Source organism: Anoplopoma fimbria, chromosome 15 (assembly GCF_027596085.1).
Source record: "Anoplopoma fimbria isolate UVic2021 breed Golden Eagle Sablefish chromosome 15, Afim_UVic_2022, whole genome shotgun sequence".
In the NCBI taxonomy this organism is placed as follows: Eukaryota; Metazoa; Chordata; class Actinopteri; order Perciformes; family Anoplopomatidae; genus Anoplopoma; species Anoplopoma fimbria.
Genome location: NC_072463.1, coordinates 23,189,128 through 23,208,779, shown reverse-complemented (window position 1 = coordinate 23,208,779; position 19,652 = coordinate 23,189,128). Strand labels below are relative to the sequence as shown.

Sequence of the window (19,652 nt, the reverse complement as noted above, 5' to 3'; positions counted from 1 at the left end):
TGGTTTGAGAAACGAACAAACACATTAAACTTTACATGTTAAACTAGTTTAATTTATTATTGTAACTTATATGTCAGTGTAACAGTTCCAGATACTAAAGCGCGGACATATTGGAGATTTGTTTCTGGTGAACACTGATGCCAAACATCTGTCCTAAACCACAGAAGGGCCCCTCTGTATTGGACCTCTCAGAATGATTTCACAGTAAGATTCAGGTTGATGTCAAATCCGATTTTTCATGGCAGGGTGCTGCTAGAAGCCAGTGAGACTGACATGTTCCTTGCAGTGTATGTGCCAGACTGATTATTGTGCCTATTTCAGCCTTGGTTGAGAGACGGATATTTGTGTTGCTGGATGCAGTCATAGATGAAATACTTGAAACCTGCAGGATTGAATGCTACAAGTGATGTTTCAGATGTTATACTCTGCATTCTGGGAATGGACCACTGTAAGTAAATATCCTTTTTTAGGTATATGGCTCCCTCTTGTGTTCAAAGCAGCGTACTGCTAATGTAAATACTTGCCATGAATACTGTTTAATACATTATACTAAATTAAGAATACACTCATGCCAACTTGCCTTATTCCCCCTTTTAAACCAAATGTACTATAGTTTATATAATGTAGTATGCACATAAGTTTCAAAATATAAATTTAAGATGTGAAGTAAAGCCAAAATGGATGCATGGTTGGAAATATATATTCAAATAATCTCTTTATTCATCCTATATAGTTGTACACCACTTAAGACAGTGATAGGAGCACACAACGGGCATGAACATTTGTCAGTTATATAGAGGAGGGAGAAACCATTTCAGATTTTCATAATAAAAATAAGAACATTTTCCAACTCCTTGTGACAATGAAAGTACATCCAAAACCAGGAGAAATAAGACGGTATGTGCCAGATTGACTTCTTTCACTTGCTATTGATGTTTTATTCTGTACAGAGGGACAATTTGTACAAAATTAATCTAGATATATAACACTACATGAAACAAGGTAAATCATATATACAATATTAAATGAATCATATAGTACAGGTCACATACAAAAGGACACTTTAAGTTATCATGTTTTGGAAATAATATGTGAAATTAAAAGATCTGCTAAGATCCTGCAGAAAGAGAACAAGCCACCGAATCATTTTTAAATCATCTCTTGTTATCACGGGCGACTTGTTTTTTCAGCACTAAAATAAACCTCAAACATCTCTTGACTTAAACTCATAAAAACAATAACACATCTCTCCCGGCAAGCCGGATTGTTTCATCAATGCAATGAACTCGACGACAGAAATCAGTTCGGTGAATGGCATTCCTCCAGGGTAAAAGGTACATGTTTAACATGGTAGTTTTAATTTACATCTTTTTGCTTTCAAGCAAATACAGTATTAATACAGTTAACAAGCCAAGTCACAATGTCAGTTTATTATCACCATCTGGCATTTTTGTGGCCATTTGATACCAGTCTGTCTCAGCGTTGGGCATCCTGAATGGCCAGGACAAACAGAACAAAAAAAACCTGACATCCACACTGCTTAACCTCCAGAGACATAACAAAGAAATACAACACATCAAATATGAAGAAATCTAGCAGACCTCCTTAGTTTAAACAATGGTACTGACTGGAAGATATTTTCCAACTCTAAACAGCTTCCTCACTGAGAAAGATAACCGCTTAACCAGACAACTGAAATTAGGAACGGTGGCACCACAAACATGCCACACCTTTAAATGTTAAGGAAGTCATCTTTTTGGTAGCTTTATCAAGTTATTTGTGTTTTTATCATTTGATGTCATTATGTTAATAGCTACTGAGGTTACCAGCGCTTCAGTTTGATAATAAATAAATTTCTATTTTTTTTATTAGAGGACATTAAAATCTTTATAACATACACTGCCAGTTTACTCCTGTGCTCTTTTAAAAGAAACAAAATGAGCAAAGGTCAGGACTTAGTTAGAGCTGCTAAAAAACATCAGTGAGTGGGATTTTTTTTTTTTAGGTGTAGAGATGGTGCGGATCTGTTCCTCCACTGCCATTCAACTAAAAACTAATCTCTCAATATATTTCCTTTACAAAGATAATCATCCATATTCATTTTACACTATATATAAAACCCACCACTCACCTTGAACACCTCACAGCCACGCTCTCCTCTCTTTTTAATCAGTAGGCAGCCACTATATGCAACTGAGGGCTCTCCTTGCTTCATCCAAGCCTTCGAGTTTTGCTACTGCAACTTAGGTAGCAAATACAAACAGCTTTCACTCAGGTTCATCCTCCTATACAGTAAGTACCATTGCTTGAACTGTCTATTCATCACTATGGTCTGTTTTTCAAATATTGCCAATGAACTTAAGGAGAGCAAGCATATAAAAGAGTTGCATATGGCACAAAACAATAAAATGGAAAGTGTCTGATGTCCACAGGACAGCTTCCTCTTTCCTCGCCACCTTTCCTAGACATTGCAAGGCTAAGGACGAGTCTCAGTTTGGTCTGGTGTGCTAAACTAAACAAAAAAAACCTTTCAAACACCAGTGACCAAAAGCAAAAGGCAGGTGTCCCTGTTGAAGTCACAGATAAAACATGAAAGAAACAAACATACAACAGTCTTGGCACTGACAAGATGTCTGTTAGATTGAGCAAAAAAATAAAGAAAACATACAACGGATGACAGGAACGTCTTGTCTTTCTTCTGACCAACAGGTTCTGATTTTGTTCCCTTTGACGGAAAAGAAAACCAAGCAGAGACCAAGAGACGATCCTTAGACAGTGAGTCACAAAGTTCCTATGTTTCCACGTCCGATCCATTGTGTTTGCAAGAAGGAATGAAGGAACCAGCTTTGTGGCATCCGTACTCCCAGGTTCCACATTTACAGTGAGCGCACAGGGGGGTGGAAGGAGAAAGCGAGGTAAGAGGAACCTATGGGGCAAAATGATCAGGGAACACAATGAATGTGGCGAGGGCTAAAAGACACACAATACACTCTCCTTCTCCTCTCCAAACAAAGAAAAAAACCTGAGAAAGCAGAAATCTGAGGGAGGAGGATACAGGGCTTCTGCACTGGGGCAGCAGGAATGGAGGAGAACTGAGAATTCTGGGTAAACTGAAGGTGGGAGGAGGCATGGGTATCCCGAACATTGCCAGTGTAATTCTGGCACCTGGGCGAAGAGGATGTCCATGGCTGTCGAGGGTAAAAGGGGCAGTTGAGCAAAGAGTCGGCAGGTGGCGGGACCTAGAGTCCATCGTGGGTGGTCAACATGTCTTCAGCTCTGCGGTGGGTCTCCAAGGCTTTTGTGGTGTAGATATCCTGAGGCAACTCAGATTTGCGTCGCACCATAGGCCGCTCTTTCCGCTGGTCATGCTGTAACTGTCAGATTAAAACGGAGAGAGGAGGAGAAAGTTGGGCTTAATAATGAAGTTTACCATCGTCATCTCTTGTCAACATGTCAAATTGTTCCTGTGCTGATCATATCTCTGAGATGAGGCACAATTCAGTTACATACATCAAAATATAACTTACTGAGGAAAACTAAGAATACCTGAGTTATAACATGGCGTCATGAGCCAGTCATACCTGGACGAAAATTTAATAACAACTTCAAAATAAATACACTTCTGACATTTATGGAGCCCCCAAGTGTTCATTATGAAATAAATAAGACCATTATGAGGCAAGTATTTTCATGAATACATTGAATCAAATATTAATGAACCAATAAATTAACCAAATCATTTATTCAAACTCTTTTTGGATTTATTTTTCCAATTAAAAAAAAATCCCGAAAATGTTTATTTCATGATGTCGATTTTAATCTCGTAATGTCACTTTTCATGACTGATGTCGGCACCAGTCTTCATAAAAATCATTAAATAACAATTTATGATTGAGTTTTAATAATTTATCAATGTATTAAGAAATTTATCAAGAAATGACTGGTTAATTTACACTGAAGGGTTAAGCATTCAGTAGAGAAAAATGTATTAGGCCTGTTTTTCTGAATTAACTAGATTATTGTCTGGGAATGGAATATGGTTGATGCTGCCAATCAGCCTGACAAGGCATTTCAGCCCGTCTTAGTTCAGTGTAAGAGAGAAACATGAATACAGAAGATGTACAGTTGTTTTTTTCCACGTATGTGAAAGAATATTTCCTTTACTGACAAATTGGTACTTTTGTCAAAACCGGCAAGGCTACACAGCAGGAGAGATCAGCTTTCTGGGTCAATATATCACACACTGACTACATTTACCATAAGCATGCTATCTTCCATTGTCTCAAACTGAATTAAACTACACAAGCTTGACATGTTTGCCTCCATGAAATTAAACTCTAAACTAAATGAAAGCTTCTCTTAAGATTTTTAGTCATGTTGTTAATTCGAAAAACAGAGCAGAATTTTTGCATTACACTTAATATGTATTTAACAAAATGTATTAGGTTAGTGATGTAGTTCATAATTGCTTATTTATTAAGATAATATTGAACACTTTGGGGCTTTATACTACTTAAACAAACATGCAAGGGGAAGCAGGCACACAAAAAAGAAAGCTCTTGATTCCAGTGTTAAGTCCAGGGTCAGATTTGTTTAAACATTTTATAAAGTTTTATAAAAGGTTGATTTATAAATAAAACGAAACAATAAAACAAAACACAAATAAAGACTATGGTATATACAGAAAGTTTACAATCATAATGTCTGTAGTGCAAATAGCTTCAATTAGTAATGGCAACACACAGGCCTACTAATGTAGAGTGATAATAAGGGGAAAGAAATAGACAGAGAGAAAGTCAGGTTTACCTGAGTTGCGCCCGCCTCAACTGTCTTTTTTAACCTCTGAACATCTTCTATCAAAGGGACATCCGTCTCCATTGCTACAGGACTATTGAGGTCAGAGGAATCAACATACATAAAGAACTATGTTGTAAAGAAAGAGAAACAAAAACAAAAAACACAAAAGGATGGAGAAAAGACTTTCAGTCGCATGCAAAGAAGAATGAATCAAGAGGCTCCGAACTGGTTCAAATTTGCAGCTCTGATATATAGATTTGATCAGTGTCATATGATTTAGTTGAAGGTGTGGAATCAAAAGGATGGAACACGTTTTCATTTAAGTGTTAATTATGAAAAAGCAACTGTGTCAAACAATGTTACGATCATCAGTTGCTGTTCACACTAATATAAATAAATAAAAAATCAACTCCAAACTAAATCTTTTGTGGCACATTATTGCACTGATCTGTTTGGATTGAACATTTTATTTTGTTGCACATTTAAAGCAATAGTTCAACATTTTAGAAACCATGCTTATTTGCCTTCTTGCCGAGAGTCGGTTGAGGAGAAGGATCATGTCTGTTCATTAAATACTGTACCTGTCTTTAGCTTAGCTTAGCACAAAGACTGGTAACAAGGGGAAACAGCTAGCATGGCTCTGTCCAACAATAACAAAATCTGTATACCAGCACCTTTCAGCTCAATAAATAAAACATAATATCTTGTGTGTTTAATCCGTACAAAAAACTAAATTTAAACATATTTTTATTTTATTTCTTGCCCTGGCCGAAGTGACTTCCTGGAGTCTCCTCTGGTTTCCACTCTTTGTGCTAAGCTAAACTAGCCAGATGCTGGCTGTAACTTTCTAATAATAATAATAATAATAATAATAATTTAAAAAAAAGACATGAAAGTGGGATCAATCTTTTCATTTAACTCTCAGCAAGAAAGTGAATAAGCACAATTCCAAAAATGTACAGCTATTCCTTAAATGCCCAACACTGAAGTAATATTGAACTTCAGTGGAATGCTAAAAAGGGACTTCTGTATGGTTACTCTTTGATTTAATCCAACACCTATTCAGAGAGCATTTTAGAGCTGTCTGATTCAAGCATTCACCTCAATTAAGTGCAATCTCATCAAGCTCTTTCCATCTTTAACAGCAGTGTAAATTGGAAAACATGAACTACCAATTAATATTGTGAACAAAATGAGTCCTTAAAAAGGGGCAATGTGTAACATGTGGCCAGGATTTTAGTACAAGACAACCAAAAGATTAACAATAATCAACAGAATGTTTACAGTGCGAGATTATGTAAATACGTCTATGTATCGTGTTGCAGATATATCTACTGAAATGAGCATGCTAATTAGCTAGCCTCGCTCTGTCTTGTCTTGCAATACTTCTTGTATCTCAAGGGGGCGATAGTGAGTCACTGTGGCTTCCGGTCCGCCCTCGAGGGCTTGTCCATCATGTTTAAAGTACAGGGTCCTTGTATTTATTTAGCGGATTCAATTTCAAAGCAGCAGAAATGGGACAACTACTCTTGTTTTCGTTTCGTCTTTCCAGCCACCATGAGGCCGTTTTGCCAGGAGGAGAGCGGACGCAGGTCAAGGAGAAGGACCTTCTGTTAAAGGTTGGCTTTAATGCAGGGGGTGTAATTCCGGGGGACTGCCCCATTTCCCTGCTGGATCAATAATATGGGAATCTGTTGCAGCCGCTTCACAGGTCAAATCCCAGCACTCCACCTGCTGTGACTACAGGCGCTGGAGTTTGAGCTGGCTGTGGCCGCTGCACGCCCTACACTCGGCGGGACGGTCTCCTTGATGCATGGAGGACGAGACAAAGGTGCGTACAAGGACTACAGCCTAATTTAGTGCACAAACACAAAGTTGGCTCGGGTAAACAGGCCGCCGCCAAACTTGAGGAGTATAAGGCAGCAGTGTTATTTTGACTGTCGCTCTCAGTTTCAGCAGTTTGGGGAAATGTCTTAACCTGCCATTAGTCAGTATCCATCTTATTGTTAATACCGTATGACTAAATGTAACTTCTTGGGGCCGAGTAGCAGGGGTTAAATGCTGCCTCTCTCTGGAGCGTGTGGCCAGACGTTACACATTGCATCTTTAAACAGGATAAGATGGAAAGGGAACTACAATTCAAAAACAAAACTGGCTTACAGAAAACAAAAGACACATTTCATAAAGACGAGTGCTACACACTTCCACACTCACACAATGTGAAAGAAAGGGAGGTTAGATGGTTGCACAAACTGCTCACCTGTGGATTTGACTTAGCGAGGTTCTCGATCTTGATCCAAGCCTCTTCACGTTCTTTTGACTTTGCCTTCTCTCTATTGAAAAAGAAAAAACCCAACAAACCTCACGTCATTGATATGTTCCACTGCACCGACAAATGTGAAACCCAACACTCATTTAGCTGCTGTGTTAAGGCTGATTTAAATGATGTGTCACTCAGACATCATTGTAAAAGATTGACTGAGTGGGTGAAGCCTCTCTGGAGCCTACTTGTTTTTCTCGGCCCTGAACTGCTGTGTGCAGTCATCGAAGAGCTTCTGATTCATCTCCATGAAAAGCTTCAGCGCGTTGTAGATGAGGCCGTGGATGGTCCTGTGAGAAACCCACACACACACGCGGAAGTCGGTCAAGAGTCAAGTCTTTATAAGCAGAAGCGACATTACTGTAAAGGCCGCTTCTGTCCCGCAGCGAAAATTGACATTTGGTGAATAGCTAGAGCACCTGCAAATTACTAACTGACAAAAATGATTACAAAAAACATAAAACTATGAATTGTTGGTTGTGACAGTTTTAACCATATTTTTTTCACATTTTTAGTGTAAAGCTACAAATGACTTATCTTCCCAACAGTCCAAAACCTAAAAGATGCTCAGATTACAATGATATAAAAAGAAGTCCATGGCAAGTAGGAATTGTTTTTGGAACTTTTGCTTGAAAAACTACTGATTATTAGATTATAAAAACAACTGCTGACTACTTTTCTGTTCATCAGCTAATTGACTGATTGTTTCATCTTTCTATTCAACATATTAGAGATATTCAAGTAAGCAAACTTAAGTTAGATCTACAGAAATGAAAAAAAAATAGGAAATGCATTCAAGGTTATGATAAACAGTCCTTTTGAGATTATTTGTGGTAAATACATCTAGTGAAGTGTTTAACTGATGTACAGGATCGTACATTCTGTGACCAAGCTCAAATATCTACACACACTTGAGAGATATCACTTATGTGAGCTGTTGTGTCAGACTGGTGTTACATTTGGTGTGAAGTGCGGAGCTTTGAAGGACATTAACGCAGCATGTGTGGAGAACTACGTGCGAGTATCTTACTTGTTCCAGTGGGTCTTAGAGTTGCGGTACAGAGCGGGGAACATAATCGGCAGAATCTTTGCTGCGTTGTCGCTGATCAGACTCATGATGTACTCGTTGTTCCAGTAGTACAGAGCTCTCTCTGCCACCTACAGCAAAAAAAAACCCAAAAAACTCAGTCAGGCACTAACTGAAAAACCACCAGCACTCCACCTGTATATTCCCAAACGTCATTGCGGTAAGGTCGTGATCACCCTTCGGTTACCTGGAAGTGCGGGCTGGACACACACTTGGCCAGCTGTCTGAAGAGAGGCTCCTGCACTTTGACGAACTCAGAGGGCTCGATGACGTCCAGGATCTCCTCCAGCTCGTTGAGGAACATCACTTCCTTGGGACTGTGAGTCTTTGGCCAGTACTTTAGTAAAGCCATTACCACCTGTTGGCATGATGAAGAGAGAAAATCACAGTGTTGAATAACCGTTCAGGGAGGATAAGGGGGAAGAAGCTTTGAGGGCATAAAGTCAACAAACGGGACCAAAAAATATATTTAGTAATTCACAATCTTACACAACAAACCAAAAAAGGCCCAACAGCTTCAAATTTAAAATCAATTTTAGCATCACATAAGGAGTTTCACCATGTTTTTTTATACATACCGGTTCAGTAAGAGTGCTGTCCTTTTCCAAAAACTGCACCACGCAGTAGGCCAGCTGCAATATGAATAAACAAATAATCATTAAACTGTCAAAAGTATTTGAATTTACGTACAAGCGAGCTGAAAGCACTGCGGGGGAAACGTTGATGCTGGAGGGACAGACCGGCTGGGACACGCAACGCCAGTTTATGACAAAACCTGCAGAATGACCTGCTGCTCTCGTGAAAAGAGGAGGCGTGTACTCAAAGCAGGTTTGGACAAGAATATTTAAGCGCATTTTCCAAAAATGTGACTTGCAAATAATTGATGTGCTGCATTTCTCTCTCTCTCTCTCTCTCTCTCCATACAGCGTCACACAAACTTATCAAGCTCATGATGCTTCATTGTTTGTTCGACACACTCACCTGTGGATGGTAGACACTGAGTGATTTCACTTTGTGCAGAGGCAATAAAACCTTCAACAGAAAGATCTTGTGCTCTTCCTTTAGTGGTAAGGCAAATCCATTGATTATGCTGTGAAATAAAACACAAAAGTACAATCAGAAACCATAAGAAAAAGTAGTCTGGTATGTTTTAACAGCTTGTATGAAATAACTGATAGTTCAGAAGTTTTATATTTTCGACAAAAACGAAATGTAATTAAGTTTCACGGTTTGCTATTATGAAAGAAAAAGTATTGACTGTAAAAGTTGAATGAGAGTCACAAACAGCTCCATTCACCAAATCTTGACACTTAAGCTAATGCACATACCTTCCAAGTATTTCCAGTAGTTCAGCTATACCATTATGGTGCTCTGTCTCATAGATAAACCTGTAAGGACAAACAGGAGACTCAGAATCTGATTACCAAACAAAAGATATGATTCATATATTGACCATCTATCTTGGTATACGTGTTTTAACAATGAGCAGAGCAGTGGGAGACCTGCACTGACCTATAGAAAATGTTATTGATCTGTTTTCTGATGTACGCTCTCAGCCCCAGGAACTTTCCATAGATCCTGTGGAGGGTGGTTTTGAGGAAGTCTCGCTCTCTGGGATCCTCACTGTCAAATAGTTCTAGGAGCTACAATGCAAGCGAAGAGACATTTTCCCATAATTAAAATCACACATTTGCAAATTTGTGTCTTGAAATTGTTGTTTTTTTCAACTATACAGTCTGAGATTTTGGAGAAAAGAAAACTTTTTTCTTGCCTGCATAACAAATTTCTGGTCGATGTATTTCTTCGCTATGTTAGGCTGAAAGTCGGGCGATTCTAAAAACCTAAGGAAAAATTCATAGACGAGCTGCAACAGAAACGAGAAACAACAGAAGGAATGAATGCTGAGAAGAAGTGCTGTGACACCAAAAACACAATTTAAAATATGTTACAAACATGCTCTTTTTAAATACTTTAGAAACTACAGAATGTCACTCTTCAGCAATGCAGGTAGGTTCTCCTAGGTTCAGAATGACCGTTTATAAACCTCTCGCTGTTTTGTGACTGATTTAATGATTTAAATGTCAACCTGGAGGTGTGGCCATGCAGCTTCAAGTGTAGGCTCGTCTTCCTCTGGATCAAACTCCGCTCCAGTGGGGTTGGACGATGGAGGCAATGTTCTGAACATATTCACCGCAAACTGGAAGAAGGGAAGTGAAAATTATAGCGCGAGTGTTTATTCCTCAGTACAGCACGCTAATAAAGTTAACTTCCTTGTGTTGTTTTGATAACCCGATGTTTATAGTTCATGTTGAGACCACACAAATGCCAATAGCTCTACCCAGCATAGGTTACAAGAGATTCTCACGAAGTTTATAAAAAAAACAAAGGAAAAAGAACACACAGCTAGACCAGGACTTCCTGTCAGAAACGTCTCACTCTTGAATAAATGTTTCCCATCATAACATGATGACAAACAGTGAAACCGCATCAATACAGTGAATTTTTTCTACAAACATGATTTTCACGCATTTCACGGCACAATGTAGAGATATTCTTGTGTATGTATGCGACAAAAATGTTTTCCCCTAAACTCATAAACACGATTTTAAAACAATCAATGCAATATCAGTAACAGCAGTATTTCTGTGATGTCTGTTTTTAAATATTTCTTTATAATTGATCCCCTTTGCTCAGCCTCCTTTGGGACAGGTCTCTACACAGTCTGAAGCACTTAATGTTAGCTTAAAGGTTGATTATAAATGCTGGTTCATCATGAGCAATGCAGCTCAACTATTCAGTTCCTTGCCCTTGTGTTAAAGGTTAATGAACATGGGTAAGTGCCACGTTTCATGATTTATTTTCCAAAAGTCAGTCAATTCTTGATTACTGCTAAAAAAACAAAAAAAAAAAAAACGGTACAATATTTAAAAAAATAATAAATGTAATAACATTTTGGCAAGAAAAGGCCTACCAAGTGTCCTATCTTATGCATTCTTAAAAAAAAAAAGGAATCTTTTTAGGTTAATATCAAACTTTGTCCTTGCAACTGGCCCCCTAGGGTTTGGCCCACAATAATCCAAGTGTGTTGTGTTTCTGGTCTCTCACAGTGTCAACTGACTCCCCTGTGGGCTGCTGTTCCCTGGCAGGCAGATCATGGGACAGTGCAGGTGGCCTACTAAAACACTGGGAGCCTTGTTTCAAAAGACAGGCTACAAGGTAGACGGACTATCTGGACTGTGCTGCCATTCAACTCAGAACAGGCCTTTCGAGGTGACTGTGCATTAACTTCACAATGGAAACTGTGAATGATAATGTCATAAGAGTTATTATAGCAGTTCTGCTGTTGGCTTTGATAATGAAAAGATCAAATATAATAACTTGTAGTCTAGTAAGACTCTTCCTTCGCCATGTCTTTAGCTTCATTTCTGTATCTCTACACACTAAAGGCTGTGATGAGATGGTAAGCAGAACATCCGTCATCGTGATTATTTCTGGCATTGAGTCATAAACACATTTCATTTTGACTTGATGATGACTCCATAGGAAACACTTGTATACACGAAATCTTGCAGATCATTACAGCTTTTGCAAGAGTTGCTACGTAAGCATAATATGTTTTTCCCTCTCCTTTTTGGCTTTAACCCACTTTATCCTTAAAAAACAACAGCAAGTATACTTACTGAACAAATCATTTCAAAACAGGTGACTGAATAGACACCTCAAGAAACCCAGATCCTCTGCCCAAAGCAAAAAGCCACATCAAAACCTGATCACAAACATCAGCTGTGCTCAACTCCCACCGGCTCTGTCCTGCAGCTACAGCCTGCCCCTATTCTTGGCCCAAGTTTCACCCTCAACTTCAGCTTTAACCGCAAACCTAACCCCCTCCGGTTTTACTGACCATGTGCACCACCTCCGGGTAGATGGGCTCTGTGATGACATTCCTGTTGTGGGTGATGTACTCCACCATCTCGCTCAGCGCCGCCCGCTTCACTTCCTTCCATTTCAGGTCGCTCAGTGGGTCGGACAGGAAGTCAAAAAGAACGCAGCACTGCCGTAGCTTTTGGATGAAGAGCTTCTCCTGCTCTGCGGGGGCCACATCTGGGGAGACAAAGAGAGGGGAGAGTGAGGTTTTGGGAAGGGAAGAAAAGGATGCAAGAGTCCAAGGACGGACAAATGAGAGAAGAAGGCGCTACAAGGCTACACAGTGCTGATGGAATAAGGCGGTAGGGAATATCGGAAAATAGAGCAAATGTTCAAAGAGTGAGGGGTCACAAGAGAAAAGAGGGGGCGGTTTAACTGTCAAGGATGACAGTAAAAGCGGCGATGCGATAGAAAAAAAGAAATATCAGGCAACAAGAGAGTGATGAAGACTGGCACAATGAGTCATGAAGACTAAAGTGCATTGAGAGAAAAGCTGAGATGGTTAGAGCCCAGCGGGAGGATAACGTCAGAGCAGAGAAGACAGGATGGAACTAGGTGAATGGTCACAGTCCAGCCATCTCACACTCTCTCTCTCTCTCTCTCTCTCTCACTCACACACTTTAAAAAAGGAATCATTATGAAATTCATTATATTTGTCCCTGGTGGTTTGCGGGATTTCTTCTTTTCACTTAGTTTCCACCAGTACACATAAGAACACCGGCCTGTAAACAAACAATCTCTTCCAGCGTCGTCACTTCACACTTAACACAAAGAGGAAAACATCCATTTTGGTTACTCTAAGTTCCTACCTGCTCATGTGCTGAGTAATAACACATAGTGACACCATAATTATGTAGTTATGTGACACAACTTTGATGTTGCTCGCCGTTTTTTTAAGAATGTTTGGTTTTATCTTTGATAGAAAATCTGCACGGTATGTTTTTAATCTACCATAATAATCGCAGATATGACTGACACACACACACACACACACACACACACACACACACACACACACACACACACACACACACACACACACACACACAAGCTGTTTCCATTTCCAGCCATTATGCATGCTTAGCTAAGCTAACCGGCTGCTACCTGTCGGCTTATATTTAATGGACAGATGTGAGAGTGGTATTAATCTTCTGATCGGTAAATAGGTGCATTTATCAAAAATGTCAAACTATTGCATTAAGGCCAGTAGAGATAATAACCTAAATAGATTCAAACTTGCTTAACTAGGCCTGCTGTTTCCTTTTGAACAGTGTAGCAGTGTAAACCCTGGAACCAGTGCCGCTTTTGTCAGTAAAGTTCTCTCTGCAAACACAATAAAGTTTGTGGTGTTGTCGAGTAAGATGCAAACATTTTTTACTTCCCTTTATAGAGAGTACTCAATAAAATAACAGACATGTTTTATCATATCAAGTTTATATCCTGACTGACTGATTTAAATTGATTCTTTCTAAGCCCAGCCACAGCTCAAACACTTAAAAACTTCTTCACTAAACTCAGGTGTGGGTTCATTCAAATGACACAAACAGCTGCATGTGACATACGTAGTCCGTCAGATCAAGATGTTGCTAGTGATTAACAATGCATCCGCAGAACCAACTTGTAAATGCGGCTGGTTTGCTAGACTTACATTTATGATTTCATTAGTGCCTCAGCTGGTGACCTACGTTCTGTATCTCATAGAAGACGAAGCGTTAAACAATTACTACACACAGCACACGACACATACAGTAGCTTTACATTAAGAATTTGCAATGGCCTCTTATTAGCAGGAATTCAATTCTACAACTCTTATTGCAATAGAAGATAATAATACAGTGCAGTGAGCGAATTCATATCATCCTTACATTAAGGATATACAGCCTATTGTCTGTCTGTCTGTTGTTAAACCTCAATAAATAAATCCAACCTAACAAAAGCTGCACTTTTCTATACCCCATAATTAGTGATCAGTAAAGGGTGTGGCATTGACAATAGGCTGGCACTGAGGCTCGGAAGCCGTGTCTGCACATGAACGAGGATGTTGGCGCTGTGAGCGAACTGAATGAGATCAGATATGTGGATGGCATATACTGTAGGTCAAAGAAAGAAAGAAATGAATACCATTCCTCCTCCATGACTGTACTGTTACCTGTAGGCAGAACACTTCTAATCACCGACAAGAAAATTAGGTTGTGAGACAAATGATGTTTCCTGAATTTGGCAAAGGGATCAAATAAAAAAAATTAAAAAAGGATGTATAACAAACAATTGATTGAAGGCAAACGGAGCACTGCAAACACACTAGATGCACGGAGGACTGTATATAAATCCAAATTATCCTGAGATAAATTAATTAGGTCTCTTTGCGTTGCGGCCAACCATCTTGTTTTAATGAGACTGAAAGTAATGAGCAAAAAAAAACAAACTGGCATAAAATGATTCTGCCAATTCATTCATGCAGGTGTGTACTAAGGAAACACTGAAGGAAAAACTTCCAGGTAAATAATGGCAGCGAACCTACTCGCTCATGCCCTAATTCCAATGAATGTACACAAAGAGTGACTAAGGCCAGTGAAAGGCGCACACACACACACACACACACACACACACACACACACACGTCTTGCAAACAGGCAGGTTCTAGGTAAGAAGAGAGATATCCTATTCAGACATGATGGAGACTTGGCTCAGACACACACACACACACACACACACACACACACACACACACACACACACACACACACACACACACACACACACACACACACACACACACACACACACACACACACACACACACACACACACACACACACACACACACACACACACACACACACACACACACACACTTCTGCAGTGTCAGTTTCAAGTCGGCCAATTTATCTTGATGACAGCGAGAGGTTGGGGATTCCAGAGGAGAGAGGGCAAGTGTGTGTGTGTGTGTGTGTGTGTGTGTGTGTGTGTGTGTGTGTGTGTGTGTGTGTGTGTGTGTGTGTGTGTGTGTGAGCTGCCATTAACGACCATTTTTATGAAGATTTGATGGCCAAAAGCGTTGTCACTGTCGCAACGGAAAAAAAACACCATGAGTGCCAGTACGCCTGATTAAAAACACATAAGAGAGAGAGGTTCATCCAATTGACATTTAGCATTATTATTACTGTCTCCAAAGAGGACACCCCTTTTCAAAATAAGGCCTGTTAAGGTCAACTGAGGTGCACCCAGAAGGCTGGTAGAGACAAGTGGATCAACAACAGGTAGAATACAGATTATCTTTAATATTAAGTGTTTACTTCCTTTTCCAACACTTAACTCTGTCAGTGAACCTTCCCTCTCCTTGGCATTCGGTTTACACTTTTTTTTTTAATTTGCTGGTTGCACTGGGACATGACGCTGCCCTGGAATGTGTTGCCATGCCTCGCACCGCTGACCGTGTCAGACTTGCTCCTATTACATAAGTCTGTCTGCTTGTGTTATAAAGTTTGTGTGCACTCCTAAAATATCTAGCGGGTTGTTGTGTAACAGATAAAGGCCCAGCGTTGTGATCCCAAAATTGACATTAACCACAATGTGGCGTTTATTAATGTCGCTAACAGAAGCCCTAGGAGGGTGAACAAGCATGCACATGCACACACACGAGCATCGGGTCTTGTGGAGAACAGAGAGAGATTTATCCTAATGCTCCCTGTTCAAAACAAAGATAATACATAACTGGAGTCACATTGGAACCGCAGGCTCTACTTTACTTCTCTGTAAATGGGTCAAATGAACAGCTGCTGGTCAAATCTGGAGTTGGGAACGGGTTTGCCAGTCTGCTTTATCGACAGTATGTTATGATCAATGTAAACATTGACTGATTACTATTTATAGCTATGCAGAGGGACAGTGTGTTGTGGTTTTAAAAAGGCATATGAACAACTAGGTTGGCCACATTCATTCATTTAAGTTGTTTTTGGCAGCTTTGAAAGCAACACATGCAGGATAAATATACAGTAAAGTAAGGTTCATGTGTGTTTGAATATAGTTAAAAGTATGCTACATTTCCACACTGGAGGCACATTGGTAGCTGCCATTAGGAAGCTACCTTGCGACTGACAATGGCTTAAAGTGCTTTGCAGTGCTCGTTTTATAAAATGATGTCTTGTATCTCAAAGAGACAGAGATTCACGGGCCCTAATCACACTTGGTGCAAAAATGCATCTTTTGTGACACATTTTCAGTCCCAAAATTCCTGACACCATAAACATGGCTCTGAATACAGACATGAGTGCATCCAAAACACACTGAGGAAACTGTTGGATGTGGAGTCTAACTCAGAGGTGGCCAGGGATTCATGTGTCAAAATAGGTAGTGTGGTGGGAACGGAAATGTGTTCCTAACAACGCTGAAGGGCCACCTGATCATTTTTGTAGTGTGTCTGAGGCCCAGAAAAACATCCCAAACACAGTTAAACATGGATGCTGGCTTTCAAATCTTTACCTGAGGTGGTCCTCTCCTTTCTTGTTCATATCATATTCATTTGCATGTACAGATACACAGACACACACACACACACCTATAGATATCCCTACATACAAAACCAAATGTGAGAATGTAAAAACCTCCAACAAGTGGTAGTCAAACCTAACTAAGAAACATTTAGATGCCAGGTATAAAATGTAATGTGAATCTGACAAATCTGGAAAGATCTGGATGTAGGACATTTGTTCTGAACGGGGTCATAAATGATAGAGACATACAAAGAGGAAAGAGGCAGAGAGAGTCCGATTGTTCCCCAACACCGAGTTGTCATTCAAGGCAGCGGCCTCTGTGGTTCAATAGAGTTTAATCAATAACTGCCCGAGGCTTCATCTAACGCTGGGCTGCACCCGAGTACAGTGGTAACAGGCTGGTTTCTTTCAAACATGACTGAGTACATTCTACACACATTAAAAAAAAAAAAAAAAGGGCCGTGCTTGGCATTGTAATCCTAAAACATACCTCCTATGGCGGGGTCACATTGACAGTGGTGCCTTGTTGACAGATACACTTAAAAAGGACACATTCAGATTTTTGTTTTCTTAATAATAATAATAATAATCAATCCTTTATTAGTCCCACAATGGGGAAATTATTTCTCTGCATTTAACCCATCCCGGAGGAGCAGTGGGCTGCAATGAAGCGCCCGGGGAGCAACTTGGGGTTAGGTGTCTTGCTCAAGGACTCAGGGGTTTGAACCACCAACCTTGTGGTTACGGGACAAGCGCTCTACCTCATGTGCCACAGCCGCTTGTGTCTTTTATTGGAGGAAAACATCTCCAAAAAAAAAAAAAAAAAAAAAGAAGGTGCTTTAGCTTGTCGCCCACAAGGGAAAAGGGTGGGGAGATGGAGCAGAGGGCTGCTCGCTGTCTACAGCCTACACACTATGACCAATCTGTGCCCAGATGAACTGGAGTGTGACAAAAATGCTGGTCTGGGTAGAGCAGCTAGGAAGGAGGAGGAAGAGGAATGGCAACATTTGACTCCTCTTCAGCTTCCCCTGCAATGAATTACTGCAACCACAAATGCATTAAAACACAATTAAAAATGAAACACATGAAAAACTAAAAAGGAGAAGACCCTTCCCTAAGCTATGACCTCACTTCCTTTGACATCACTAGCTCTGCTGGGGGATGGGCAGAGAGAGCAGCTAGCTAGTAAAACCAGGATTTCTGTTTTTTTGTTTGTGTGTTTGAATGCAGCTCCCCTGTCTCCCAGTAAGAAACACAACCTGTTCAAATCCCAATAGAGCTGCTTTCAGAAAACCACAGAAACAAAGATGTGAATGCTGACTAACCCAGTGGAGGGGAACAGGAGCACAGCAACACACACTGCTCTCTCTCTCCCTCTCAGTCTCTATGTCTCTCTCTCTCTCTCTCTCCCCCATAATTCCCTAGGACAATACAGGAAGAAAAATATGTCCTCACATACCTCTGAAGTGCATAAGAGCCACCGGCTGGAAAGGCCCATTTGAATTCGGCGCATCCACAACCATCCTGTCTGCAGATTTATTGCATGTCAACATCTAAACCTCAACCAGGAAGGCGATCCACTTAAGGCGAGAGGCCAGCCTCCATTTTAGCACAAAAGCAGATCAGAAAATGAAGCTCTCTTGCTGCTGGAGGGAACTGGCTAGTTAGTGACGTCAGCAGCGGAGGAGCTAGCTGATTGGCTGAGGGGCAGGCCGCTCTGGAACAATGAGGGTAGAGGCCGCCGGGAGAGAGGGAACGTGATTGGCTGAGAGGACGCTCAGGGGGCGGGACATGCGGTGGATTTTTTTTTTGGCTCCTCCTCCTCACTCACTGGTCTCTGATGACGCTCAGTAAGGCAGGCCCTGCTACAGATCTTAGATCAGATTGATTTAAATCCTCCCCACAGTTTAACCATTAGAAGGGGTTTCAGCATAATCTGATTTGGAATAAGCAGCTGAAAATAACTTACTCTGAGTGTGCTTAGACAGAGAGGCCCTGGCTGAATCTTCAAAGTCTCTCATTGTTTCCTTGGTTCTTAATCAAAGGGAGGTAGAGGAGAGTGTGGGGTGGCTCAAATCTTGGATTCAATGAGGAACAGGGGGAGATGAGAAGAAACCACATGAGGGGCTGAGGATAGGACTATTGGGGACTCAAACTACAGAGCTCTCCAGCAAGGAAAACGAAATAAAAACTGTAGAAATCTGTGTGACTTTTTACATTACATTACATTACAGTCATTTAGCAGACGCTTTTATCCAAAGCGACTTACAGGAAGTGTATTCAACATAGGTATTCAAGAGAACTACTAGTCACCAGAAGTCATAAGTGCATCTCCTTTCTTAAACAAGCATCTTAAAGCATAAACCAGAGCAAAAGTATAGTGCAGAGGCAAATTACTACGAAAACAATAATTGCAACAGACTAATACGAATATAATAAGTGCTACAAACTACTACGAATAGGATAAGTGCAGTAAACAAATACGAATTCGATAAGTGCAGCGAACTGATACGAATACAGTAAGTGCAACAACTAATACGAATGCAATAAATGCTACTTTTCACTATACAAGATGAAATACCATGTAAATGTGTGGCGTAGTGTCATCCTGAATAAAGAAAAAAAATATGAACTAAAGAAATGATTAGATCCAGTTTATGAAGACATGACATCGACAATGAACTCTCCAATCAGAACAAAGCGAAGCTTCAATCAATCATTTGCGGTGGCTTCACATAATGTAGTTTGTGAAAGGGTTTTATGACTCACACGATATTCGGGGCAATGGCAGAATTTTCTGCATTATGTTATTCTGAGTGACGTAAAAGCGTTTAACAAAATTAGATGTAAACAGGAAGTGAAAGTGAGAGGAAATAACAATAAATGCACGGTCACACAATGCAGGAAACTGCTGCAGCTCAAAGCATCATTTTTGCAGCCTGTCTGTTTATCTAGTGAGTTAAACATCTGGTTTAAAATATAGAAATCTCTATCTCTGTATCTCTCTTTCATAGTGCATTCACTTTCAGCT

General features: G+C 40.2%; 1 protein-coding gene across 3 annotated transcripts; it reads right to left on the bottom strand.

Annotated features, from left to right (window-relative positions):
- Positions 1-702: 702 nt before the first annotated feature.
- On the bottom strand, positions 703-18,287 carry ppp2r5ca (protein phosphatase 2, regulatory subunit B', gamma a). Of its 3 annotated transcripts, none has more exons than XM_054613361.1 (14): positions 18,081-18,287; positions 12,106-12,305; positions 10,291-10,401; positions 9,976-10,068; positions 9,717-9,847; positions 9,533-9,592; positions 9,186-9,294; positions 8,783-8,836; positions 8,392-8,562; positions 8,148-8,275; positions 7,306-7,407; positions 7,058-7,130; positions 4,807-4,923; positions 703-3,374 (listed from the first exon to the last, which is right to left on the bottom strand). In XM_054613361.1, the coding sequence occupies exons 1-14, from the start codon at positions 18,172-18,174 to the stop codon at positions 3,240-3,242; spliced, it is 1,578 nt and encodes a 525-aa protein (XP_054469336.1). In that variant the 5' UTR covers positions 18,175-18,287; the 3' UTR covers positions 703-3,239. The 3 variants fall into 3 exon arrangements, with proteins under 3 accessions (XP_054469336.1, XP_054469337.1, XP_054469338.1); XM_054613363.1 differs by having other exon boundaries at positions 3,285-3,374; positions 4,807-4,888; positions 18,081-18,286; XM_054613362.1 differs by lacking the exon at positions 4,807-4,923 and having other exon boundaries at positions 18,081-18,286.
- Between the last annotated feature and the right edge of the window lie 1,365 nt (positions 18,288-19,652).